The sequence below is a fragment of the Puma concolor genome, chromosome D2 (genome assembly GCF_028749965.1).
Source record: "Puma concolor isolate L17-30 chromosome D2, mPumCon1.1.hap2, whole genome shotgun sequence".
In the NCBI taxonomy this organism is placed as follows: Eukaryota; Metazoa; Chordata; class Mammalia; order Carnivora; family Felidae; genus Puma; species Puma concolor.
Window position 1 is genome coordinate 11,405,294 of NC_141677.1, and position 27,449 is coordinate 11,432,742.

A 27,449-nucleotide genomic window follows, 5' to 3' on the forward strand; every position below is an offset into this window, starting at 1 on the left:
CTCACAAAATAGGTTACAAAATGAATTTCCATTAAAAATGGCAATGGAATTCTCATTGTCATTTCATAGACACGAGATTATTACAGAGAAGAAAATGTTGTTTATAAAATGTCTTTCAGGATTTCCTGGAGGATGACATAGGAACACCCGTATGCACAGATGCCAGAATACTACCCAGTATGAGCATGTTTGAAACCGATGCCTTCCTTTTCCAACTCTTGACTACCTTCCCCCAGTGTTTTACGACATTTAGGAAGATCTGCCTCTTTAAGACACCGGGAAAATGCTCTGGGTGTGCCAAAATCCTTGATCTCTGTGCCCTTTCCAAGTGTTAAAGGCTTTCAAAAGCTGGTAACTTCTGCCTCCCTAAATGGGCTGCAGCCTATCCTATTTGTTTCATACTTTGAACCTTCATTAAATGAGTATTCATTGGGAGGGTTTGCCAAAGAGCCATTTCTCAAACATCTTTAGAAAATCATCCTGGCTTGCAAGCCTCCTGCAGATTAATTGTGTGGATTTCAGAAAAGACGTATGAAAGCCAGCCATGGCAATGCTTTCAAACTATGAATATTGGTGTTTCCGGAACACTCCACTCCCTCCAGGAGGCGGGCTCATCAGTCTGCCTCTGTCGTTCTCCACCTACAATGCATATTAAGTATATGTGTCAAATTTTAAAATTGTTATAGATTATCATTCCCACCTGCTCTCTCCATGCTAAATAAACCTGCTGAAGAAAAAGAAGGTGGCTTATTTCACACCAAAGTCTACGACGGGACCTACTGTCTACCTAGCTGGAAGCATGGGAAGGAAGCTTAACAGACTTGGAATTAATGATACTTGGGCCACACTTCCTGATACCTGGGTAAAGAAAGACAGTGAGGGGCACCTGGGTGGCTCAGTCAGTCTGACTCTTGGTTTCGGCTCAGGTCAAGATCTCAGGGTTCGTGAGTTCAAACCCTGCATTGGGATCTACGCTGATAGTACAGAGCCTGCTTGGTCTCCCCCTCTGTCTCCCTCTGCCCACCCAGCCTCTGTTTGCTCGCTCGCTCACTCTCTCTCTCTCTCTCTCTCTCTCAAAATAAATAAATGAACTTTAAAAAAAAAGAACACTGAGATGTAAATATCGTATCACCTCCAGATACTGCTACAGATCTCAGGCTTTCACAGCCACACTGAAGTATCCACTCACGTATAGACGGCTACTTATCTTCTGATTACACTGACTTCACTGAAAATTACTGGCAGCAGATGGTTCTTAAGTCAACATGAGATTATATATTTTTTTCTAATCATGGAATCAGTGTTCATGACAACAAAAACAGAAAATCAAGAGTAGTCAAAGGGACAGTTAAACCACAAAATCTCTCACCGCTCTGTGTACCCCGAACACCCACCAGAGAACCTACCATGTGTATATTGAAAAAGAGCCTCTTGGGCGCCTGGGTGGCTCAGTCGGTTGGGCATCCGACTTCGACTCAGGTCATGATTTCGCGGTTCGTGAGTTCGAGTCCCATGTTAGGCTCTGTGCTGACAGCTCAGAGTCTGGAGCCTGCTTCGGATTCTGTGTCTCCCTCTCTCTCTGCCCCTCCCACACTTGTGCTCTGTCTCCCTCTCTCTCTTAAAAATAAATAAACATTAAAAAAGAAAGAGAGTCTCTGGGTGCTCTGGGTGGCTCAGTTGGTTAAGCGTCCAACTTCAGCTCAGGTCATGATCTCACGGTTTATGGGTTCAAGCCCCGCATCGGGCTCTGTGCTGACAGCTCGGAGCCTGGAGCCTCCTTCTGAGTCTGTGTCGTCCTCTCTCTGCCCCTCTCTGCCCCTCCCCCACTCATGCTCTATCTCTCAAAAATAAATAAACATTAAAAAAAGAGAGAGAGAGCCTCTTTAGACGCATGCACTAACATAAATAGTCTATTTCTGGAGCGCCTGGGTGGCTCAGTCGGTTAAGCATCCGACTTCGGCTCAGGTCACGATCTCGCGGTCCGTGAGTTCGAGCCCCGCGTCAGGCTCTGGGTTGATGGCTCAGAGCCTGGAGCCTGCTTCCGATTCTGTGTCTCCCTCTCTCTCTGCCCCTTCCCCGTTCATGCTCTCTCTCTGTCTCAAAAATAAATAAAACGTTAAAAAAAATTTTTTTTAAATAAACAGTCTATTTCTTCACTCGACTGGAATTAATTTACTAGCTTTCCCTTTCATCCTCAATTGTGTAGCACTGTGCCATTTACATTAACGACTCTTTTCAGTTATAAAAGTAATGTGTGTAAATAGAAAAATATCCAATGGAACACGCAGGAAAGCAGAAGTCCTGTCTCCTGAGAAGCAGCCACCTAGCCCTTCTCTGTGCATCCTTCCTTAAGTGTTCAGTGTGTACAAGAATGTATCTTTCTCTACATATCTCTAATGCAAGGCAGTTGGAATCTTAATGTTAATACAGTAATCTTATTCTTAATACAGCAAGCATCTTGCTTTTTTTCACTCAATACCATATCCTAGATGGCCATGCTAAAAAAGAACAGCCATCTGGCGTGTTTTATACAGTTTTCCTGATGATACGTTTATCTCAATTTTCAATGATAACACGGTACTACACTATTACTTATGGAACCAATCCCCTGTTGATAGAAAAATTGCTCTCAATTTTATGCAATTTATAAACAATTTTGCAGTGGACCTCCTTTCCACACTTGTACAAATATATCTCCAGAATACATTTCTTAAAGTAGAATTTCTAGAGTAAAAGAATTTCCAGAGTTTGTTTGGTTTTTTAAATTCCATCAATTTGCACCCCCACCAGAAAGAAACACACTACCCAACATTTCCCCCAATAACGAGTATTATCAAATTGTTTATCTGTGCTCATCTCCTAAGTGAAAAATGATCTTTATCGTTTTCATTTGCAGTTATTTGTCATGTTGAATATCTTTTATTATTTTATTTATTGCTCTGGCAACTACCTGTCCCCATCTTTTGTCTGTTCTTCTATTAAGCGGTATGTCCTTTCCTTATGGATTTATGAAAGCTCTACACATGATAGGAACCGGGCCTTTGTCTTTCACATAGGTGGCATATTTTATAAAATCCCCACCTGTTTTTTTTTTCTATTTTGTAATGATATCATTCACCATAAACATTTTGATTTTTGCGTAGTCAAGTTTATCAGTCTTTTATTGATCACTTACTAATAGGATTTGACAACACGTATTGGGATGGTCAAGGCAGCAAAGTCAGTAGCTGCACAGCACTATGGCTAGGCTAGCTTTATTATTTACTCTGTCTCTTACTCAACCAATAACTCCATGAGAGCAGGGATGGGATCCTGGTCATAACTGTCCCTCACTGCCCAGATTACGGCATCTCCCATAACAGGTATTCAATTAATCTTTCTGAACGGATGAGAATCTTATTCAAATGCAGGTCCATTGGACTCAAAGTCCACGTTTTCCCAACACGACACAGTCTCTGTTACAGAGGACGCCTCTTCAGAAGACTGTAAAAGGAAAGAGATTCAAAACACTTGGGAAAAACAAATGGAAAAAGAAGCTTCCCTGGAGAGAGAGATTAAAAAAGAGAGAGAGAGGGGTGCCTGGGTGGCTCAGTCGGTTGAGCATCTGACTTTGGCTCAGGTCATGATCTTGCAGTTTGTGAGTTTGAGCCCCACGTCGGGCTCTGTGCTGACAGCTCGGAGCCTGGAGCCTGCTTCGGATTCTGTGTCTCCCTCTCTCTCTGCCCCTCCACTGCTCGTGCTCTGTCTCTGTGTCTCTCAAAAATAAATAAACATTAAAAAAAAAAAAAGAACGTGTGTGTGTGTGTGTGTGTGTGTGTGTGTGTGTGTGTGTGTGTGTGTATTTGGAAAGTATATTCAGAACTTAGGTCTTTTGTTGCATGAAAAAATTAGTTTAAAAGCCACAAAAACATGCACATGTCTGAAATCAGTGTGTATTACCTTACAACATACACGATTACTATACTGTTAACTTCCTTTAAGATGTGAGTTTTAGAGAATTCTAATTACATCAATTTTAAGTAATAGCTCCCTCAAATCATTTCTTAATCAAATGGGATGTAAATAATTAAGGAAACAGATACATACATTTAAGAAATGTATACTTCATGTCTCCATATTAATCTATAACATAGATAATAGTTACTGCCTATCAAACCTCTGATATAAATAAACTAAGTCTAACATTCTGAAAGTATAGAAGTGGATAGGAGGCAAGCATTGGAAGGACCGAATGCTCAGGGAGCAGGGACAAAGTGAGTGAGGTCTCAGGTGAGAAGGCAGACACCCCAGCCATGGGGCTCCAAAGACTGGAATGGGAAAGGTGAATACCAAGTATCTGAAAGTCAATGGCAATTCTTGAAGGAAATGTGCAAGGATTCCCTGATGTCTCCCATGAAGATTGGTGGGGAGAAATCATACAGCATCCAGCTATCAGCATGATCTCAAGTATTTACTGAATATCAGCTATGCACCAGATGTGGAAGATACAGATGTAAGAGCTGGGCATGACTGTATTCAGAGAATGGGTAGAAAAATGGAATAGAAAATTATTTTCGGCCTGGAGGGAACTATGAAGAACACTTTATTTCCTCCATTTTCTGATGAGGAAATCAAGAGCCACTGTGTATCTACCATAAGCATCATGCTGTATCTTCTGCGTCTTCTGTATTTTCAAAATCCAGAACTTCCCTTGTTATAGCCAATCGTTGCAAGGGAAATTTCTTTTCCAAGGCATAGTTAAAAGACAAAAACAAGAACAGAAACAAGTTGAAGAAGAAAGTTTTACTACATTGATGACAAAGAGGATGGTGATAAATGTATCCTAAAGAAAAGAAAAAAAAACAAGACTAATGAGAAGAGGGAGAGCTGAGACTTTGCACACAACAGGTAAGCCATCCAACAATCTTATAAGGGGAATTAGTATTGCCATTTTACAGATAATATTTATAATAACAATAGACGTCACTCACTATGTGCCTGGTATTTTTCCGAGTACTTTACATCAACTCACGGAATTGCACAATGACCCTAAAAAGGAGGCACTCTAGAGTGGGCATTGAAGATGAAGAAACTGAGCTCAGCTTTAGTAATCTGTCCAAGGTCATGTAAGTGGTAGAGCTATAGTTCTGAGACTCTTCTGGGCTAAAAGAAGGGTCATTTCCTCAGAGGCTGTTGCCTATGGATTAAAGATTAGAGCTTTGGTTTTTCAAGAAAAAGACATGATGGTAACAGAATAACGGGTTCAGTGATGTGTAATGAACCAACTTGATGGCCACATGTAATCTGTTACAGGGAAACCTACGCCCTGTGGGAATCTCTAATACATTTATTAAATAATTCGAACAACTATTTATTGAGCGCCAACCCCATTTGCACATGGTGCTAGGTGGTGGACAAAAGCACTCAGATTCGAATTCGGTCCATAAAACCTTTTGGATGAGTGAAGTGTACACATTAACATTTGAGCTGGACACTTCAACTCCTTCCCCAGAATTCTCTGCAATGCTCACTTCTGCATGGCAGCCGGGCAGTCCATGGGCTTGGCCCCAGTTTCTGACGTGAGCAGTCCCGGTGAAATGCTGGTGACATTCCTTATTTCCCTTGCAGGAAGAGCTACAGACGTGTCTACTGAGATGAAAGGGGTGATTTGCAAGGGATTAAGAAACGGCATGCTCTTTCCTAAGAGACAGTTTCCAACAGCGGCCCTCTTTCACTTGTTCCATGTCAGAGACCACTTGTGCAGCACTGTGAGAGGACAGCAGGCGGCTGAGGCCACACGAGGGCAGCCAGCACTGGGGGGAGCAGACCCTGCTGCGGAAGGCACAACACACATAAAGAAACTGGTTCTGGAAGCAATGATAAAGCCACTGATTCACACCCGCTGGTAGACCTCCAGCTCTGGGAGCCAATGAACGACCTCTGCTGTGTGCACCAGAGGCCGTAATCCGCACGTGGACACATCCTAAGAGATGCATCATTCCACCTACAACAACTGCTTCTCCCCTTCCTCTCTGAGTAGGTAAGTCACGTAAAAGTCAGATCTTCAGCCATGTTCCCGTGAAAAATCGAGTCAGGGGTGCCTGGGTGGCTCAGATGGTTAAGCATCCAACTTTGACTCAGGTCATGATCTCATAGTTCGTGGGTTCAAGCCCCGCGTCGGGCTCTGTGCTGACAGTTCAGAGCCTGGAGCCTGCTTCGGATTCTGTGTCTCCCCCTCTCTCTGCCCCACCCCTGCTCACACTCTGACTCTCTCTCTCTCTCAATAATAAATAACCATTAAAAATTTTTTTAATAAATTAAAAAAAAATTAAGTCATAAAACCACTTCCGACGAAGAGTGTGCTCCCACCCAGCATTTTATAGAGTTTATTGCTACTCCTCAGTAGGTTCTAAAAGAATCCAACTTAATCCCCAATGAACTCTGTCAAGTAAAAGGAAGACAGGCTTGAGGGATATGTGGCCCAAAAGGATAAAACTTAAATGTTGACTTTGCCGGATGACAAAGATTTTAGAAAAATCTATGAGTTTAGAAAAATGCATTATATTTCTCTCTGTCCACCTGTATTACTTATGGATACAGGAACGCATGGACCCAGTGAAGAGAAAAAACTAACAGACTATGGAGAGAGCTGATGTGAAAATGTAAGTAAGATGTGCATCACCTACATTTGTCTGCAATAGCACACTTTCTGCACATAACCCTTTCTACCCTCAAACACACACAGAGGTCTAGACCCCTCTTCACCCTCAACACCTAGTTTGTCACAGAAACAAAGCCAGCATTGTACCCAGTGAAGAGGTCAAACTGTGGTGGCAAAACCACTACCATACTCCAGACTCTACCAAATGCAGAAATTCGTGCTGTAATTTCTTCACTGACAAAGAAATACTTTGCAAGGGGTTTGGGCACCATAAAATCCTTACCCTAATGATTTCATGGGTAAAATAATCAATCCAGGGGGCACCTGGGTGGCTCAGTCGGTTAAGCGTCCAACTCCGGCTCAGGTCATGATCTCGTGGTCCGTGAGTTCAAGCCCCGCGTCGGGCTCTGGGCTGATGGCTCAGAGCCTGGAGTCTGCTTTGGGTTCTGTGTCTCCCTCTCTCTCTGCCCCTCCCCTGATCATGCTCTGTCTCTGTCTCTCAAAAATAATAAATCCACAATCCTAGGAAGCCTCAATATCCTGGGTCCTGTTCAAAGACACGCTAGCCAGCATTACCCCTTATTCTGAAAATACCAAACCGTACGTGTTTAATTGTTATGGCAGATAAAACAGGCCACCTGAAGGGATCAGGCACAAGAATTCTATTTGCTAAATAGTATTATTAAATTTTAGTGAGTTTCAATTAGATTATAGATAATATCTAAATATTTTGACAACTTTCCCATTTTTTGCTGAAAAAAAATGCCTTGAGACTTCTTTTCTCCACTTAGGCACACACTTTCCTACTCTATCAGAACCCGATTTGTTTAGTCAACATTTACTGAGTATCTGCCATGTGCCAGACACGATGACAGAGATGGCCAAATCAGAAAAGGTGCCCTTCTTGCCCTGGAGATCATGGTCGCATTTGTAACTAATGTGGTAAATGCTACAAACAAGTAAATATTGAGTTCCAAGAAAGCAGAGACAGAGGGAGAGAGAGAGGGCGAGGGAACTGTTCAATCATGCCTGAAACTTAGAAAAAATGTCAAGATTAACTTCAAAAAGGTCACGCGTGAACTGGGCCTCAAAGAATATACAGGAATTTGGGGAAAGGTGGGAGTAAGAAAATGTCCCTGAAGCGTGGATATGGCCAGGATACTGAGAAAGTGGGTATGGCCAGAGAAAGGGGAAGGACAGAGTCAAGGGGAAGCCTAAAAGGGTTCACCGGGGCCTCAAGTACCAGGCAAAGCAAGTTAAACTTGGCCTTCTGGAACGATGGGAGAAGCTGAGAATTTTCTCAGCGGAAGAGACACATAGCTACAGTTCACCAGATGACTGTGGGATTGTGGGGGGTGAGGGTGAGTGGAGAGAGAGAGTTAATTCTTCACAGGTCTTCTGCTCTTGTGTGTCTTGCGAATGAGCCACTGAAACCTTTATTTTGGGCCATCTTTTCACGGATGTTTGTAGCAAGCAGCCTTGGAAGAGAGAGATGGTGTCTCCACCCAAAGCAAAGGGCAGGCAAGCGTATTTCCAACATGACTGACTGGGAGTCACAATCCCTTACCAGTAACTCAACGCACTGCATGTCAAATGTCCCCTTCATATTATCCTGTTGAGAAGTGGGGTTTGGGGAACTGGCCCCCCCAGATGCTGATATTTTGGCTTCATCCATTGCTTTGAGAAACAAACTATCCCTCTTTATCCTAATTTGAGGCCAGCTCAGTAGCTTCCAAGTTCATAGTTCTTGACAAGAGACATGGAGAAGCTATTGGAATAGCCCAGACCAAAAACAATAAGGACATATGTTTGCATACAGTCGACAGGAATGCACCTAAACCACAAGTGTTACTTAACATACGTCAAGCACACTAGAAGCTGCAAACGCATGGAGAGCCTGGGTGGCTCAGTCAATTAAGCATCTGACTTCGGCTCAGGTCATGATGTCACAGTTCATGAGTTCGAGCCCCTCATCAGGCTCTGTGCTGACGGCTCGGAGCCTGGAGCCTGCTTTGGATTCTGTGTCTCCCTCTCCCCGGCTCACACTCTGTCTCTGTCTCTCTCTCTCTCTCAAAAATAAATAAATGTTAAAAAAACAATTAAAAAAAAATGTAAGTTGCAAACACAAATCTCAAAAGGACAGAAGGAAGATGAACATCCCTGACGAGACTCTGGTGAGGGAGAAAGAGGGGTCTTGGGGGACTAACTTCAGAATCACAAAGGAAATATCTCCTGCATATGCATACAGGGGCCCCTCACCCCCCCCAAATTACACCCTTGATGTCTCCCCTCCACACGCTGAAGACAAATCTACTGCTCTGGGCACGGTACACATTCAGGGATGGATGTAAATACCAAACATCACTAGGATTTAGTGCAACAACAGGAAACACATTGAGCCTCGATTAAGAAGCAGGTCATAAAACTTATGGGATCGTTCTACACGGGCGTGCGTTGGCTGCCTCGAAAACCATCAGACGTCTTACCTAGCAACTCATAGAGAGAATTCAGAATCGACTTCCAAGCCTCGCCTCCTTCTCTCCCCGCCACGTCCGCGAAATGCGCCGCGCTGCTATAGACATGCAGCCTGTCGATGCACTCGAGCACAAGGTTGATCATGCCCTGGAAAGTTAACAAGAATTACCCTGAGAAACAGCGATGCTGCTCACAGACGAGAAATGATGCTCAGTTGATTAATTAAAAAAAAAAAAAAAAAAATGGCTGGCTTGAAGTAAGCCTGTTAATCATAAAGAAAATTGAGGCCATGTATTTACATGACAGGAAGAAACACATTTGCATGGGAAATAAAACGTTCTTGAAGTAATGCAAGTGGCTTCTAAATCCTGCGGGCTGTTCTCAGATAGAAGCAGAAGAACAAAATCAAAATATGTGCTTCATATTTGCACAGGAAAGGTTTACTGCTAGATTAAGGAATTGATCACAACTGTATTCTACCATGAGTAAACAAAGACGTTCACTAAAAAATATTCCACGTTGACATAAGGATTATTTTTTTTTAACTTTTTAACGTTTATTTATTTTTGAGAGAGAACGAGAGAGCAAGCGAGCACAGGAGGAGGACGGGCAGAGAGAAAGGGAGACCCAGAATCCGAAGCTCCAGGCTCTGAGCTGTCTGCACAGAGCTCAACGTGGGACTCGAACTCAGTAACTGCGAGACCATGATCTGAGCGCAAGTTGGACACTTAACCAACTGAGCCACCCAGGCACCCCAAGGATTATTTTTTTAAGTTTATTTTTATTTATGTTGAGAGAGAGATAGAGACCAAATGGGGGAGGGGGACAGAAAGAGGGAGACAGAATCCCAACCAGACTCTACACTGGCACAGAGCCCGATGTGGGGCTTGAACTCATGAACCTGAGCCAAAATCAAGAGTCCGTCACCTAACCGACTGAGCCACTCAGCTGTCCCTAGCATAAGGATTATTTTGAGCTGAAGGCAACTAAGAAAACATTCTCTTTTTCTTCTCCACCAGGAAGGGCGGGAGTTGTTTAATCACAAGAAACAATGCCCAACGCTTATCAGCCCAGAGGCTTCACAGAGGAATCTACCTAAGAAACTTTACTAACTCACCCTCACCTTCCATTAGTTTCCGTCTGTATTTACCTTCCCACAACTTGCTGCCCCAGACGCTCAAAATTCCTTTCCTTTGTCTCTTCGGTTTCTACAAACTTACTTTTGTTAGTCCTTTTGTTAGGATGCTGTACAAACCCAAGTTCTAACCACTCCTTTGAGTTGCTCATCACAGAGTGCTCCATGGATATGCAGGGTTCACCAGTTAATAAACCTCCACGTGTTTTCTCTTATATAGCTGTCTTTTGTCACTCTGATCTGCAGGGCCTCGACCAACAAACCTGAGATGAGTGGAGGAAAAATATTTCTTTTCCTCCCCTGTAACAGCACGAATGAATCCTAGTTCTTAGGGTAGGCACTGTCATCATCATTTTTAATATTAAGCTAAAGATCTAATAAATGAATAAAGACAAGCTCATGAAAAGATAGCTTTGAAGCAAATAAAAAATGCGTTATACCACTGTGCAAGATGCTATCTAAATCTGGGGCTCCTGGAGGGCTCAGCAGGTTGAGCGTCTGACTCTTGGTTTTGGCTCAGGTCATGATCTCATGGTTTTCTGGGTTCGAGCTCCACACCGGGCTCTGTGCTCCAAGCAAAGCCCTGCTTGGGATTCTGTCTCCCTCTCTCTCTGCCCCTCTGTCACTTGTGCCATCTCTGTCTCTCTCAAAATAAATAAATAAACTTAAAAAAAAGATGCTATCTAAATTTGAAATTAAGCTTTTATTATTATTTCTAGATCAAGGTTGCCAAAATGAGGCAAAACACACAAAAGGAAGAGTTGACTAATCAAGGGAACCTATTTCACACAGAGTTTTAAGAGGGACCACGGCCCTAAGTACATTTGTTGGTTCCCGTCCGGATTGTCTTATGCAAGAAATTGAAAAAAAAATCCAAAATCAATCCTTCGAATTTTCATAGCCCAGTATTTCAGCATGGTCTAATATTTTGGCAGATGCAGGATGAAAAGGTCTCAACAGGGGCACCTGGGTGGCTCAGTTGGTTAAGTATCCGGCTCTTGGTCTCGGCTCAGGTCACGATCTCACGGTTTATGAGTTCGCGCCTCGCATCGGGCTCTGCCCTGACAGTGCGGAGCCTGCTTGGGATTCTCTCTCTGCCCCTTCCCTGCTCTCTCTGCCTCTCCCTCAAAGATAAATAAATAAAAACTTTAAAAACTTAAAAAGAAAAAAAGAAAATGTCCCATCAAACTCGTCCATGTTGTCACTGGCTCACGTTCACAGGTCTCCGTGCTTTCATACCACCACAGCCTCTAGACCCACCTTTTTTTTTTTTTTTTTTTTTTTTTGTATACACACTAAAAAGTCCTCAAAAATTAATGTTAATTTCAAAGGCTGTTGATGGAAAATTAGGAAACAGTTTTCAAACTAGAAGAAGGTAGAGGTAGGGATTGTGGGTACTCGTCAATATTCTCTAACCTTTCTTTCTTAGACACTTTTACTCTGAAACATTCATTATTCCACACACAGGGGGCACTCAGAGGAAGGGGAGCACGGACTGAGCCGGTGGCATTTGCCAGCTCACCTCTGCCATCCTCCCACCGAAATTCTTCTCTATGGCAGTAATTCCGACACTCTTTTCAAAGGAGCATTAGACGTATCACTTGGTCCTTCTGTAATTCTGTCTATAAAATATGGCACGTGAACTCCTTTTTTACTGGAAGGTGCGTGAAATAAAATCACACGCGAAAACTCAGTCCATGTAAAAGTAAGAAGTGCATCTGCTCTGTCCAAGCAGAGAGGCTGGAGCTCTGTCTCTCCACAGGCGGCCTGACCTCCCCTGGGCAGTTTCTCTCTCTCAACACCAGGCTCCCTGGGGACCAGGCACCTCCCAAGAGCCTCGAGAACCTACTGACGAGTCTAAAAACCCTCCAGCTTTTCAAAGCCTGTGTTCGTTCGGACACTTTGAGATACTGTGTGTCTGTAACAAACAGGAAGCGAACTGCAGTGCAGTGAATGATCAGTGCAGAAGGCTGAGCCGACAGTAAAATAAAATGCCTTTGCCAGGGGAGTGAAGAGTTTCACTGTTTCAAATTAGCACTCGCTGACAGAGACACAAAAATGATCGCAGGGTTCCTCCAAGGCCCGGTTCCCTTATGCCACTGTTTACCTGCTCATCCAACTCCAAATGCAAACCTTGTCAGAGAATCTCCCCCCAGAGCAGCGGTTTTCCGAAGACAGCAGCATAAAGGAAATGAATGTTGGTGGAAACTCACCTCTTCCTGGAAGAGATTCTGACGGTTCTTTAGAGCCCGTAATCTGTTCTGTTTGTCTTCATGCTCTAAGTGCTCGTCGGGGGGATGGAAGTAACCAATCAGGTCCTGCAGACTCAGACTCACAGATTCTATAGGGAGGTCTACTGTGGAAGCCTTCACTTTTTTGCTGAGCGCATCAAGGCCCCTAAAATACACAGCAAACATTTCTCGACATCAGCGATCTGCAATCTTACTGTTTTTTAGACCACGGATGAGTTAAAGCTTTACCCTCTCCCCCCCACACCCCTGTAAAAGGAATCCATAAGAAAGGTCCTAGTTTTCCTCAAACAGCAATAATTAATATATTCCAATAAAAAATTCTAAATTTCGCCAACTATATATGATGCTATATTAAATACACCAGTATTGGGGGTGGGGGGGGTGCCTGGGTGGCTCAGTTGGTTGAGTGTCTGACTTCAGCTCAGGTCATGATCTCAGGGTTCCTGAGTTCGAGTCCCGCATTGGGCTCTCTGCTGTCAGCACAGATCCTCTGACCCCTCTATTGCCCTTCCCCTGCTTGTGCTCCCCCAGAAAGTAAATAAATATATGTTTTTGTTTTATTTTCAACGTTTTTTTTTTTTTTTAATTTTTTTGGGACAGAGAGAGACAGAGCATGAACGGGGGAGGGGCAGAGAGAGAGGGAGACACAGAATCGGAAACAGGTTCCAGGCTCTGAGCCATCAGCCCAGAGCCCGACGCGGGGCTCGAACCCACGGACCGCGAGATCGTGACCTGGCTGAAGTCGGACGCTCAACCGACTGCGCCACCCAGGCGCCCCAATATATGTTTAAAAAGTAAATATAGGGGCGCCCTAAAAAATAGGGTTAAGTGTCCGACTTCGGCTCAGGTCATGATCTCACGGTTTGTGAGTTCGAGCCCCGCATCAGGCTCTATGCTGACAGTGCAGAGCCTGCTCAGTGCAGAGCCTGTTTGTGATTCTCTCTCTCTCTCTCTCTCTCTCTCTGCCCCTCTCTCATTCATAATTTCTATCTCAAAATAAATGAAAACTTAAAAAAGAAAACCACCAGTATCAAGAGAAACTAGTCTAGACAAAACACTGAAGGTCTCAAGAACCAAATCCTACAAAGCCAATGGTCCCAATATTTAGAAACTAACTGATACACATTTAAATCACCACATACTTCAAGGTCTAAGATGCAACTTCCCAGATTCATAATTCTGGGCTTTAATTGTTCTACTTTTTGTTTTTAGAGAGGGAATTGTTACCTGCTACATCACTGACCCTCACTGTCATTTTGTAAATTCCTGCCTATTTAAAAATATATTCCAGGGGCGCCTGGGTGGCGCAGTCGGTTAAGCGTCCGACTTCAGCCAGGTCACGATCTCGCGGTCTGTGAGTTCGAGCCCCGCGTCGGGCTCTGGGCTGATGGCTCAGAGCCTGGAGCCTGTTTCCGATTCTGTGTCTCCCTCTCTCTCTGCCCCTCGCCCATTCATGCTCTGTCTCTCTCTGTCCCAAAAATAAATAAACGTTGAAAAAAAAATTAAAAAAAAAAAATATATTCCAATGATTTTAACTTAAAAAATTTTCTTATTAATCAGAAAACAAGAAATTAAAATGCTTTTATCTGAAAAAAAAGTATTTAAAATCGGACTAAGAAACGTTGCATTTTCTAAGCTTTGAAGAAAAACATATTACTGGCATATAAATGGGTTAATTTGTTAAGCTTCCTGACATTCAGACTTTTAAAATTCCTAGTTCTGAATATATCTGGAAAGAACTTTAAAATATACTATTTGTAAACCACATCTTTCCAAAATAAGTTTAGTTTTAAAAAGACACAACAGACACCATAAAAGAATGTGAGAATGCCTGTACTATAGTTGGTATAGTAATATTCATATTAGTCAAGACAAAATTTAATGCATACAATATTATACTTCCTTTCCTGCTCTCTGCATAAGCCAAATCAAATGGCAATATGTTATTACAAGGAAATGTTTCTAGCTAGCTATGTATTTTAGACTTCACATTTTAAAAACAATAAGAGCCTCGTAAGAGAATTAGCTTTTCTTTAAATTTACAATGCTCAAAAATATAATTTAAAATGTACCATCAATTATATAAGGATTACAAATAAACTCTGAAGAGCTGACTTCAGCCTTATCTATTACCTAGTTTTATTATCTCGATAAGTCTTTCTATGCCCAAAAACTAATAGAAAGAACTTGTCATAAGAAAATTATTTCTCCTCTTTTAAAATAAAAATTTATATGCAATGAAGTATTCCTGTTCTAAACCTGTTGTCCTATTAAACTTTAGTTGAATCATAAATATATTGATAATAAAGTGAAACTCAACTCTCATCATACTGAAGTAAATGAAATTCAAAGGTGATTCAAATATAACATCTACATTTTTAAACCTAAAAAGGAGCAATAATAAATGTCAGCTTTTAGGTTATTAAGTTGAATATATTCACTATCAGAAATGTAACCATTTAATTACTTTCCAGAAGCCTCCTGTCAGATAAATACAATCCAAGACCCTAAAATTGTTAATTATGTTAAGGTTTATAACTTCCATCTCTACAAAGACATTTACCATCTTAATTTATCAATAACAAAAAAATGAAGGGAAAAAAATAATTGGGGAAATCCAAAGGTAGTAGAATTATACTATGCCAGAGAAAACATAAAGCCTTAAATTCATATCTATATTTTGTTAATTTGAAGATTAAACAATATTACTACCACAGATTCCTCCCTTATATAATTTCCTTTAAGAATACATCATTAACATGGGGCTTCTGGGTGGCTTAGTCAGTTAAGCGTCCAACTTCGGCTCAGGTCATGATCTCATGTTCGTGGGTTCAAGCCCCGCATTGGGCTCTGTGCTGATAGCTCAGAGCCTGGAGCCTGTTTCAGATTCTGTGTCTCCCTCTCTCTCTGCCTCTCCCTTGCTCATGCTTTGTCTCTATCTCTCAAAAATAAACGCTAAATTTTTTTAATAAAAAAAGAATACATTCATTAATATACCTAAAGGAAAAGAAAGCTTCATATGTATTATGTACATTCCAGAAGAATAGAATCCCTCTCACAACACAAATACACACACACACACACACACACACACACACACACCCTTCTACCATCACCACCACTGCTATCCTGACCTGGAAAACAAGGAACAGAAGGGTCACAGAAAGTAAACTGCGTAAGACACACAAATGAAGATATATTAAATGGCCTTGACCTTCACCGTAAGCAGTGAAAAAGAGAAGTCTGTCCTCGCATTTTTAAAAATTAGGTTCTTAATAGTAAATAAATCTACATTAATAAAATGAATACTTAAAAATAATTTACTTTGGAAAACACACAGGTGCCAATATTATAAAGACCTGGAGATTTTAAAGAATTTTAGTGCTTTCATGAATATTACAGAAGAATCAAATTATTTTACTTAAAATAATGTACCCTTTATAATATTCTGTAATTATGTAAAACATTCCAAAGTTTCTGAGATATCTTTAAGAACTGTACAAATTCAGGAAGTCTAAAGGTTCAGCAAACACTAATGAGCATATAAGTAAAACCCACATATATAAAAAATACATGAATGTGATGAATTAAATAATATTAAAATAATTAAGTAATTAACTAATGGGTAAATCACAAAGAGAAATTAAAAAGGGGCGCCTGGGTGGCTCAGTCGGCTAAGCGTCTGACTTCAGCTCAGGTCATGATCTCGCGGTCTGTGAGTTCGAGCCCCGCGTCGGGCTCTGTGCTGACCGCTCAGAGCCTGGAGCCTGTTTCAAATTCTGTGTCTCCCTCTCTCTCTGACCCTCCCCTGTTCATGCTCTGTCTCTCTCTGTCTCAAAAATAAATAAACGTTAAAAAACTTTTAAAGAAAGAAAGAAAGAAAGAAAGAAAGAAAGAAAGAAAGAAAGAAAGAAAGAAAGAAAGAAAGAAAGAAAGAAATATGGTCAACAGGGGGTGCTGGGTAGCTCAGTCAGTTGAGCCTCTGAATTCTCAGATCATGATCTCTCCGTTCATGCATTCAAGCCCCATGTCGGGCTTTGTGCTGACAGCTCAGAGCCTGGAGCCTGCTTTGGAATCTGTGTCTCCCTCTCTCTCTGACCCTCCCCTGCTCATGCTCTCTCTCTCTCTCTCTCAAAACTAAATAAACATTTTTTAAAAATTAAGAAAAAAGAGGACTGAACCTTTAAAAAAAATACATGGTCAACAAACATGAAATATACCTATTTTCACAATTCTTGAATAAATTCAACTTAAAAATTATTGTAAATACATACACATATATGTATATACATACACGTGTGTATATACATACATAAACTTTTCCATCAAATTGGCAAGTTTACTTATTTTTTAAAAATTATTTTCTTCTTAAAAAAATTTTTTAATGTTTTTCATTTTTGAGAGAGAGAGAGAGAGAGAGAGAGAGAGAGAGAGAGAGGCAGAGCACAAGCAGGGGAGGGGCAGAGGAGAGGGAGACACAGAATCCAAAGCAGGCTTCAGGCTCTGAGCTGTCAGCACAGAGCCTGACGCAGGGATCAAACTCATGAACAGTGAGATCATGACCTGAGCCAAAGTTGGACGCATAACTGCCTGAGCCACTCAGGTGCCTCTATTTTCTTTTTTTAAATGTTTGTTTATTTTGAGAGAGAGCACAAGCAAGCAAGCAGGGAAAGGGCAGAGGGAGAGAGAGAATCCCAGGCATAGTGTAGAGCCCGATGTAGGGCTCGAACCCACAAACCATGAGATCATGACCTGAGTCGAAACCAAAAGTCACACACTTAACCAGCTGAGCAACCCAGAGGCCCCTCAAATTGGCAAGTTTAAAGAGATGTATGATACCCATCACAAGCCAGACCGTATATTGGTATAATGTTACAGAAAACACTCTGAGCAAAAACTTGATTTAGTTTGAAGATATATAACTGTTTCCATTAGAAGGTATGAAACTTAGTTACTGTAAGAATCATTTTATTTTTTTAATACCGTTCAAAACTCACGAAGTATGTAGGCTTCATCACCCTCAGTGTGAAAGGAATATAAACAGGTCCAGAACAAGGGTATGTTATAGAATAATCCTAACCTGTCGCTATCAAATACGAGTTACACACACAATTTCTAAAATAACATTGCACGGGCACCTGGGTGGCTCAGTCGGTTGAGCACTGACTCTTGATTTTGGCTCAGGTCATGATCTCATGGTTTGTGGGATCGAGCTCTGTGTTGGGCTCTGCCAATGACAGTACAGGACCTGCCTGGGATTCTCTCTCTCTCCCTCCCTCTCTCTCTCTGCCCCTCCCCTCCCCCACTTGCTCCCATGCCGTCTCTCAAATTAAAAAAAAAAAAAAAATAATAACATTCCCTTTTTAAAAGTGTATTTAAAATAAAGAGGGGCGCCTGGGTGGCGCAGTCGGTTAAGCGTCCGACTTCAGCCAGGTCAGGATCTCGCGGTCCGGGAGTTCGAGCCCCGCGTCGGGCTCTGGGCTGACGGCTCGGAGCCTGGAGCCTGTTTCCGATTCTGTGTCTCCCTCTCTCTCTGCCCCTCCCCCGTTCATGCTCTGTCTCTCTCTGTCCCAAAAATAAAAAACAAACGTTGAAAAAAAAATAATAATAAAATAAAATAAAAAAATAAAAAAATAAATAAAATAAAATAAAATAAAATAAAATAAAATAAAATAAAAAGACGTAAAACCACCTAGCTCCCATTTTCTAACGTGTGTTGCCAACCCACCAAATTGTAGGTTTACCGCCGCAGTGTATTTTAGACTTGCATATCTGTAAAGCCAATAAAGAAGTCGAGACAAAACATCAAACCACCACAACAAAAGGAACCGTACCTTATAAATCTATTGAAAAGGAAGACAGTGCTCCGGATGACTCGTGCGGTCCGTGATTCTTCATGCTGAGATCTAGAGAGATTTAAGCCGTCATCCATGTGACCTTCATGATGCATAATAGCCTGTACAAATGCAAAAGAACCCTGCCATTACTCCCACCATCTCCGTTCTAAACATCTCCATCTAAGAAGATGCACACTTCAAAGGCGAGCCGTTAACAATAACGGTTCATACTTACGGTGAGCCAGACATGGTTTTATGTGCAACTATTCAGATTTATAATGAAAACTATGCTGTGAGGTGTGTTTTTTTTTTAAGTTTATTTTTATTTATTTTGAGAGAGAGAGCAAGTGGGGGAGGGGTAGACAGAGAGAGAGGGAGACAGAGTCCCAAGCGGGCTCCATGTTATCAGCACAGAGTCGGAGGCGGGACTCGAACTCACAAACTGTCGCATCGTGACCTGAGCCAAAATCAAGAAGTGGATGCTTACCTGACTGGGCCACCCAGGTGCCCCTTGAGTTGCATGATTTATAATAACTCATTCAAGTGGTATATACTTTTTTAATATTATATATATATACTTATATACATACTTATACATATATATATGAACACTTTTTTTTTGCATTTACCACTTAAGTATTTAGAATAGCAAAATAATACCTGAAATTTCTGCTGATTTCCTGATGGAAACTTATTTCTGTCTTTACAAAAATGTGTCTACATGTTATCGTTTCTACCCATATTTTTCCCATAACCATATATCATATTCAACTGTTAAGAAAAGATACAAGGAAAATCTGATACTAGACTAGAACTCTTAGAAAGTAATATCTGAGTTAAGAATTTTGCTTCATTCACTCTGTTCCTGATGATTTGTGCAATCATATTTTGAACTTTAACCTTTCTGGTGAATGTTGTGGTACAAATAATACAGGATGCAGTGTAGCAAATCCGGTAAAATCACTATTATAAATTAAAATAAAAAGCCCTGCATAAAACTCATCTCCAGTATCACAAGCAGTGTAGTATTTATCCTTAAGAGTAGTAGTAATTAGAAGGAAGCATGGGGTGGGGGGGGAGGGGTGGCAGAAAGTGTTCCTAAAATCTGTAACTTTGAGTTTTCAAGAACCCACACTAAAAGAGTTTTTTTAAAAAGTAAAATTTTAATTATGTTTGATTTACCCCAATGTATCCAAAATATTATGTCAATATGTAATAAACAGAACAAACCTGTTCACGAAGTATTTACCATTCTTCTTTGCCTTCAAAATCCAGGATACTTATTTAGATACCAAACTGTTAGTGAAAATACTTGATTTGTTTTAGAATTGATGACATTTACAGTTGCAAGAGTACATTCACATACCTAAGCTGTTCCAAACATGCACAAAAATTCTCTAATAATTTAATTAAGCATAAGCTTTTAAATTTAAATTAATTAAAATCAAAACGAAAAATTCAGTTCCTGTAGCTCTAGCCACATTCAAGTACCAAATAGCCACATGTGGCTAAGAACTGCTGACTTGGACAGCATAGCCCCAGACCGTATTTCAAATTTATGGCAATTACAAGGGACAAAGGCAATGGGAAAAAATAATTCAGAGACATTTAGAACACGGGACATTCTACAACTGGCCTAGATTCTTAGTCAATGATAAAAACAAGAGAGGAAGTCCAAAAAAATGCATGAACATTGATTGGATCCTGATATGAAATGAGATATAAAAGACAGTCTGGGACAAGAGAAGAAATATGAATACAAACAGGATATTAGATGATATAATGGAATTCTCATTATTTATTAGGTACAAGAATGGTATTACTGATGTGTCTGTGTGTGTGTGTGTGTTTGTGTGTGTGTGTGTGTGTGTGTGTGTGTGTGTGTCTATATGTATATATACACATATGCATATGAATAAATGCATTTAAATTTATGAGCCTCGCTCAAAGACCTCAACGACAAGAGATGATCTCATCACAAAGATCATATGGGTCTACAAGAGAGTTGTCCCTGGCTTTCCATCCAAAGCTCTAAGTTAGGAGAGAGATGACTTAAGCCCAACTCAATCAAAGCAGAATCAGCCTCCAACCTCACTGGTCACTCCAAAGAGATCACAATAACCCTAAAAAAATCCATTCTGGAATGTAGATATGTTATGATTAGTAAGTCTATTGGAAATAAAGATTTCTGCTCCACTACAGTCTTTCCAACATCTCACGTCGGTAGAAATAATATTTGTGGTGTTATTTGGTTCTGTGTAAAATTATGACATATGAACAATTTAGTACTATAGTACTAAAGGAGCTCACAAATAGTGTGGGATGGAGAGCTGGAGGGTGAGAGGAAGGACAGAGAGAAAGACAGAGAGAGAAGAGGATAGGGGAGGGGAGAGGAGGAGAGAGGAGAGGGGAGGGGTGGAGAGAGGAAGGGAGAGGAGGGGAAGGGAGAGGTACCCTAGTAAATGAAATAGCACAGGACTACATATAAAATTTACTAAGTTAGGGGCGCCTGGGTGGCTCAGTTGGTTGAGTGTCCGACTTCGCTCAGGTCACGATCTCATGGTCCGTGAGTTCGAGCCCCGCGTTGGGCTCTGTGCTGACAGCTCAGAGCCTGGAGCCTGCTTCAGATTCTGTGTCTCCCTCTCTCTCTGGCCCTCCCCCCATTCATGCTCTCTCTCTGTCTCAAAAATAAATAAATGTTAAAAAAAAAAAATTAAAAAAAAATTTACTAAGTTATACATAAATACTATGAAAACATAAAGGAAGGCACAGGAGATAAACTGAGACTTTCAAGAAGAACTTTTAAAATCTTTAAACTTAACCTCTGCAGGACAGATAGAAATTGGGTGGAGAAAAAAAGTTTTAAAGGGCATTCCAACCGTAGTTGACGCTTGAACAACATAGGTTTGAGCTACGCAGGTCCACTTACACATGGCTTTTTTTCAATAAATACAGTACAGTACTGTAAATATATGGTCTCTTAGGATTTTCTTAATATTTTCTTTTCTCTAGCTTATTTTATTGTAAGAATACAGTATATAATACATATAACACACAAAATGTGTTAATTATTTATGTTATTGGTGAACCTTCCCATCAACAGTAGGCTACTAGTAAAGTTTTAGGGGGAGTCAAAAGTTAAACACAGACTTTGACTGTGGGTTGGTGCCCCTAGTCCCATGTTGCTCAAGGGTCAACTGTGTTTGCAAAAGCACAGTTGTGTATAACCCACATTGTGTGTGTTTGTTGGCTTTTTATTGAAGTATAGTTGACAACCATAGCATATCAATTTCATGTGTACAAAATGAAAGTCAACCTTCTGGATGGAAGAAGGTATTCGCAAATCATATAACTGACAAGGGATTAATATCCTGTATACATAAAGAGCTCATACAAAGCAATAGCAACAAAAACAAAAATATAATCTGATTCAAAAAATGGGTAGAGGATCTGAATTGACATTTTTTTTTTCAAAGCCATGATTTTTTGAGAAACAAGGAATGTGGTACAACTGGTGGGCTGAGAAAACCAAAGACGATGCCCAGAGATTGGACAATGAATAGGTGAATGGGGCACGGATGAGATAAGAGGCAGGTCAGGAAGGGTATCATATCACTACCAAGAAGCATAGCACTTGTCTTATGAGAAACAGACTGTCAGCAGAGGACTAAACCGTAACAGTGTATGAGCTCTCCTGCTTTCTAGAAATACAACTCAGGCAGGAACAGGGAGAACAGAGTGAAGTAGGTAGACTATGCTAGAATCCAGAAAAGAGTGTATTTCTTCACTTGATATTTAAAGTCGTTATGTAACATCTGGCATTGTTCACCCCACAAAAACCAAAGAGATTATTATGGTGGGATTTGACCTTTTGCATGTAAATAGTGTTTTGCAGGTGGCCCACAGTGTTAGCTACCTCTTACCTTCTGTTGGTGTTTTATCGTCACAAAAAACGATGGCTATAAATCGCGTTTTTATGTAATCTTACCTTACGTTGTATGGATCCCATTCTCACTGATTTCACATCCACAGACTGGTAAGTAAGCCACAGGCCTGTATTTATATGTTGAATATAGCATACTGAGTCTCCATATTTTATTTCTGATGTTCCCATGCCATCGACTTCTTTTCTCACCCCTGCATCCAATTTTTCCTAAGGAGAGAGAGAGAAAAAAAAAAAAAAAGATAAGCAAATGTTGTAAAAATACTAGTTTATATTGAAAGAACTTTGCCTTACTGTAAATATGTCCCTTGAAATATTCAGCCCTCTGACATCCTTTAAAATACTAATGGTCAAATATTCCATTCCAGCAGTTCAAGCTGTACTGAAAATTGAAGTAGGAAGTTATAAAGATAAACATACCCTGAATTATTCATGATAATAGAACATTATTTTGGCTATAACATTTTATATTGCTTAATGGCAAACTCCAAACCAGAGATCCTAAAATTAGTAGCTTAGGCTTCATGTTCTTTCCAGACTATTTTTTCATCGTTGATGGTTAACAGCATATATTAAGAACAGAAAATCCTGTTTTGAGTTCAGTCTCTGCTACTTACTACCTCTGTGACCTTAGGATAACTTAATTAAACATTATAAGCCTTGGGTTTCTCATCTGTAAAGAAAGACAACAAAAGTATCTCCCCCGCACCACAGTATCAGACAGCATGAGCTAATGCATGTAAACTTTTCAGCCCAGTTCCTGGGATAAAATAAACACTTACCTAAATTTTAATGATTCTGACCATGAGAATGGTATTGATAATGCTGACACGGATATTGCTGAGGATGTTAATACCAGTGATGGCTTCTTTTGAACTGATCAAAGCTATAATTCAGTTTCCACAAGGGCCACTTCCAACGTGGACAATGGAAGTATTCACTCCTGTAGGGCTACGAGCGTAAGCGCCCTGTGCCATGAAGGAAAAGCCGATCCTCTGACACCAACTAAATATATAAGTCCCTATTTCTTTTAATGCTTCCTTCTTCACCATGCACTTTCAGTTTTCCCTCCCATGCTTAATTCTGGTCTTCAGGCACATGTGAGGTCTTGAAGTTCTGTATAGTCCTTAAAGTAACAGCAAAATAATCTAATCCTCTTTTGGCTGCCGGATCTCCTTTTGTCGTTCCTTATTCTTCTCTTTGGTCTAACTTTTGTTGATAAATTTAACTTTCATCTATGCCTTTCCTTATTCAACTTTCAAAATAGTTACACAAATGTTTTTGGAGACTAGTTTGAGGTGATAGTTACACAATTAGTTGAAAATTACTAATAGTTACACAAATGTTTTTGAACATTAGGTTGGAGTAAACTTTATGGCTGTTATACAGAAAGGAATACTTCAAATAAAAATAATTCAAAACAAAGTTCTAATAAGATTTTTTCATGTGATCTGCACACTGTACTAATACTAATAACTCTAAGATGATTATGAACACTCCAACAATTGGAAATTAAAATGAATTGAAATTCTTAATACAAAAGGTCAAGGTCATGTAAGAAAATGAATACAATTATATGTTAAGTTGATTTAACCATTATGCAAATAACTTGAAACACTATTCCAAGAATCTGCAATAAAACAGATAATTAAGCTATTCCAATTTCATTCTATCAAACAAGACAAACTACTAATCTACTTGCTCCAACCCTATCAATGGGAAAATTAAATTCTAGGGGAAAGTATAACAATGTAATTATCTCCTCAAAATAAAACAATGAGCCTCTAACATTCTAACTTTCTTGTTTTTTGTTGTTGTTTTGTTTTTTTGTTTTTTATCCAAGGAAGTTAGTCGGTAGCCTACTTTTACAGACTGTGGATTGTGTTTTGAGAAGTCACAATTACTAATTGTAAAGTCATGCTTTGTTTGCTTTTTATTAAATAGTTCACATCTCTCTCTGAATTAGTTTTAACCACAGTACGTCATGTAGAGTGTCTTAGTGACTATCTCTGAGCCTCAGGTCAGGCAAGAATGGCTAAAATAACATTAGAAAAAAGTAAAGTGATTATTTGCTGTATGAAAGAATAAAGGCCATTCATGTTCCTTCTTTCTTTTATTTCCTGTCATTTTCTGTAACTCAGACTTAGGGGGAAGGAGAAATTCAGGTAAAAATAATCCAGACGCTTTGAACAATTATAAGCAGAGGCAAAACATGAGTCAAGAATATGACAGCTACTAAAAGCACCTAACATAAAACTAGCCTCTTTTACTAGAAATAAGGTATCCAGGTTAGACAAGTAATAATTTTACTAATACTCTGCATTCACTCAACACATGTTATTTTTTTTTTTTAATTATTCTGGCTTTGGGAAATGATAGAGTAGTGGAGTTGGACTAATCCTCCCAGAGAGAACAACTGTAAAATTTAGAAGACATACTTTCCAGAATCTATCTGAAGATCCTTAAGAGGGATCAAAAGCAGGGAGAAATCGGAGAATATTTTTCTCTCTAAAGAAAAATAGTATCCATGTGATTTTTTTAAAGCTGCCTTTTGGGATGCCTGGGTGGCTCCTCTGATTAAGCATCTGACCCTTGATTTTGGCTCAGGTCATGATCTCACAATTGAGATCAAGCCCTGTGTAGGGCAGTCCCGCATAGGGCTCCATGCTGAGAGCATAGAGCCTTCTTGGGATTTTCTCTCTCTCTCTCTCTCTCTCTCTCTCTCTCTCTCTCTCTCTCTCTTTCAAAAATAAATAAACTTTAAAGGCTGCCTTTTGCCTTGGGACATACCCTGCCCAATCTGCTTGCAGCTCATGCGGAAGGAATCTGCTGCCTTACTGGCTTGAGATATCAGAGAACACACCATAAGGCTCACAAGCAGCTGGAAAATTAGATGAGCTAAATCCTGTAGTGAAAAGGTATCTGCGAAGTCTGCTTATAAAATTCACCCAAATTCTTGCTGACCACTAAACTATGCCCTGCGGAATGAAAGCAGATGAAAGCTGATGTAACTGTGCAAAAATACAAGCAACTGCCCATTGCAAAACAGAGAACAAAACTGGAGTTTCAGTCCAACAGGGTTAACCGCCTACTGAAACTAAAATCACTCTTCAGGGGGGGGAAAAAAACCTTAACAAAATTCAGAGTCTCTATAACCTACCATTTCTTTTTTTTTAATTTTTTTTTCAACGTTTATTTATTTTTGGGACAGAGAGAGACAGAGCATGAACGGGGGAGGGGCAGAGAGAGAGGGAGACACAGAATCGGAAACAGGCTCCAGGCTCTGAGGCATCAGCCCAGAGCCTGACGCGGGGCTCGAACTCACAGACCGCGAGATTGTGACCTGGCTGAAGTCGGACGCTTAACCGACTGCGCCACCCAGGCACCCCTATAACCTACCATTTCTAATACCCAATAGATACTGTCAAAAATTAGTATATGTGAAACACAAGAAAAAGTGATCATACTAAATTAAGAAAACAAAACCACTGTGACCCAAACCAAAGAAAACAGAATAACGATAGGGAATAGAAATGATGCACAGATAGCCCTTAAAATTAGCAGACAAGGACTTTATTTTTTGTTAATTTATTTTAGGGGGAAGGAGGCAGAGGGAGAGAGAGAATCTTAAGCAGGCTCCACGCTCAGCGCGGGAGCCCAATGCAGGGCTCGACCCCACCACCGTGAGATCGTGACCTGAGTCAAAATCAAGACTCAGATGCTCAACCTACTGAGCCACCCAGGCAACCCAGCAGACAAACTCTTCAAAGTGACCATTGTAAATATAAAATATGTTCAGTGACATAAAGGAAAATATACGCATAATGAATAAAATGATGGGACTCTCAGGTGAAGAAATATAAACTACATAAAATGAAATATAATAGCAAAATGAAAACAGTAATTGAAATATAAAATTAATTGGATCAGCTTAACATCAAATTGGAATTACTAAGGAGACAACGAAGTTGAAAGCAGGTTAGTAGAAATTTTCCAATCTCAAGATCAGATTGCTTTTATTTATTTATTTATTTTTTTATTTATTTATTTATTTATGTTTTAAATATTTATTTATTTTGGGGAGAACACAAGCAGGGACAGGGGAGAGAGAGGGGGACAGAGGATTCAAAGCAGGCTCTGTGGCTCTACACTGACAGGCTGACTGCAGTGAGCCTCATGTGGGGTTCAAACTCATGAACCATGAGATCATGACCTAGGCCAATGGTGGATGCTCAATCAACTGAGCCACCCAGGCACCCCAAGATGAGAATGCTTTTAAAAGCACTCTGACATAATAAGTACTTTGCCATTAGGTAAAAACTTTCCTCAAAAGACCAGATAAAGATTTAATTCCCATACCTTCTGCATTTGAGGAAGTGTTTAGATCCTATTATTTTAGCATTCATTAACATCCATACATTTTTAAATAGTCTAATTTTCCATCCTATAAAGAATAGTCTTGCGATCTGAGGACCATAAAAATGCTCAGAAAGAAAACAACTTTTTTTGACACAGTCTAGAGTTATTGAAAAGGATTCTGTTTTTACTGTTAGGTGATCTTTTGGACATTTTCTCTTGTGATTCAAGGACAACCATAACTCACAATACTTTAACCAGAGAGAGATACTGGCACTTCACTGAAATTACTTCTCAACTGCCTTCTTTCCCATTGACTATTAATTAGTTTTTCAAGGGCATGAATTATATGTCTGGTTCCTTCACCTCAGTGGCCCATATCCCAGGAGCAGAACAGTCCTTGCAAATCCTAGATTCTCAACAAAGATTTACTAAATTAATAAATCAATTTTTGGGGAAAAAAACTGCATACCCCTTCAGAAACTATTCCCAAGTCTAACATTCAAATAATTCTACTTACGAATGCTTAGAAAACGTGATTTCCTAATGAATACCAAAAGAGTTTTAGAAGTAAAAAAGATCAGCGTGAAAAATATTAAGTGACATTTTGGCATTGGGCATATGAAATTGACTAGTAAAGCCAAAACTATTTGTGATCAACTGTCCATACGAAGTGATAACAGGCATTACATATACCAAATGAGGCCCATTAAGAAATTTAAGCTAGTCATGTAGGATTATGTTCTCATTATATGAACCAGGTAGTTCAGTGAGATTCTTCCAATTACACCATCCTTAAATCCATCCAAAT

The 27,449-nt window shown here is 40.2% G+C and overlaps 1 protein-coding gene across 4 annotated transcripts in view; it reads right to left on the reverse strand.

The window, feature by feature from the left end:
• The window catches only part of RYR2 (ryanodine receptor 2), a 760,386-nt gene that overhangs the window by 364,737 nt on the left and 368,200 nt on the right, over positions 1-27,449 (reverse strand). For all 4 annotated transcript variants that reach the window (XM_086679587.1, XM_086679586.1, XM_086679585.1 and 1 more), the window contains 4 exons: positions 22,328-22,492; positions 18,337-18,458; positions 12,464-12,647; positions 9,127-9,262 (listed from right to left, as the gene is read on the reverse strand). In XM_086679587.1, coding sequence (XP_086535713.1) covers positions 9,127-9,262; positions 12,464-12,647; positions 18,337-18,458; positions 22,328-22,492 — 607 coding nt within the window. The remainder of the gene's footprint in view (positions 1-9,126; positions 9,263-12,463; positions 12,648-18,336; positions 18,459-22,327; positions 22,493-27,449) is intronic.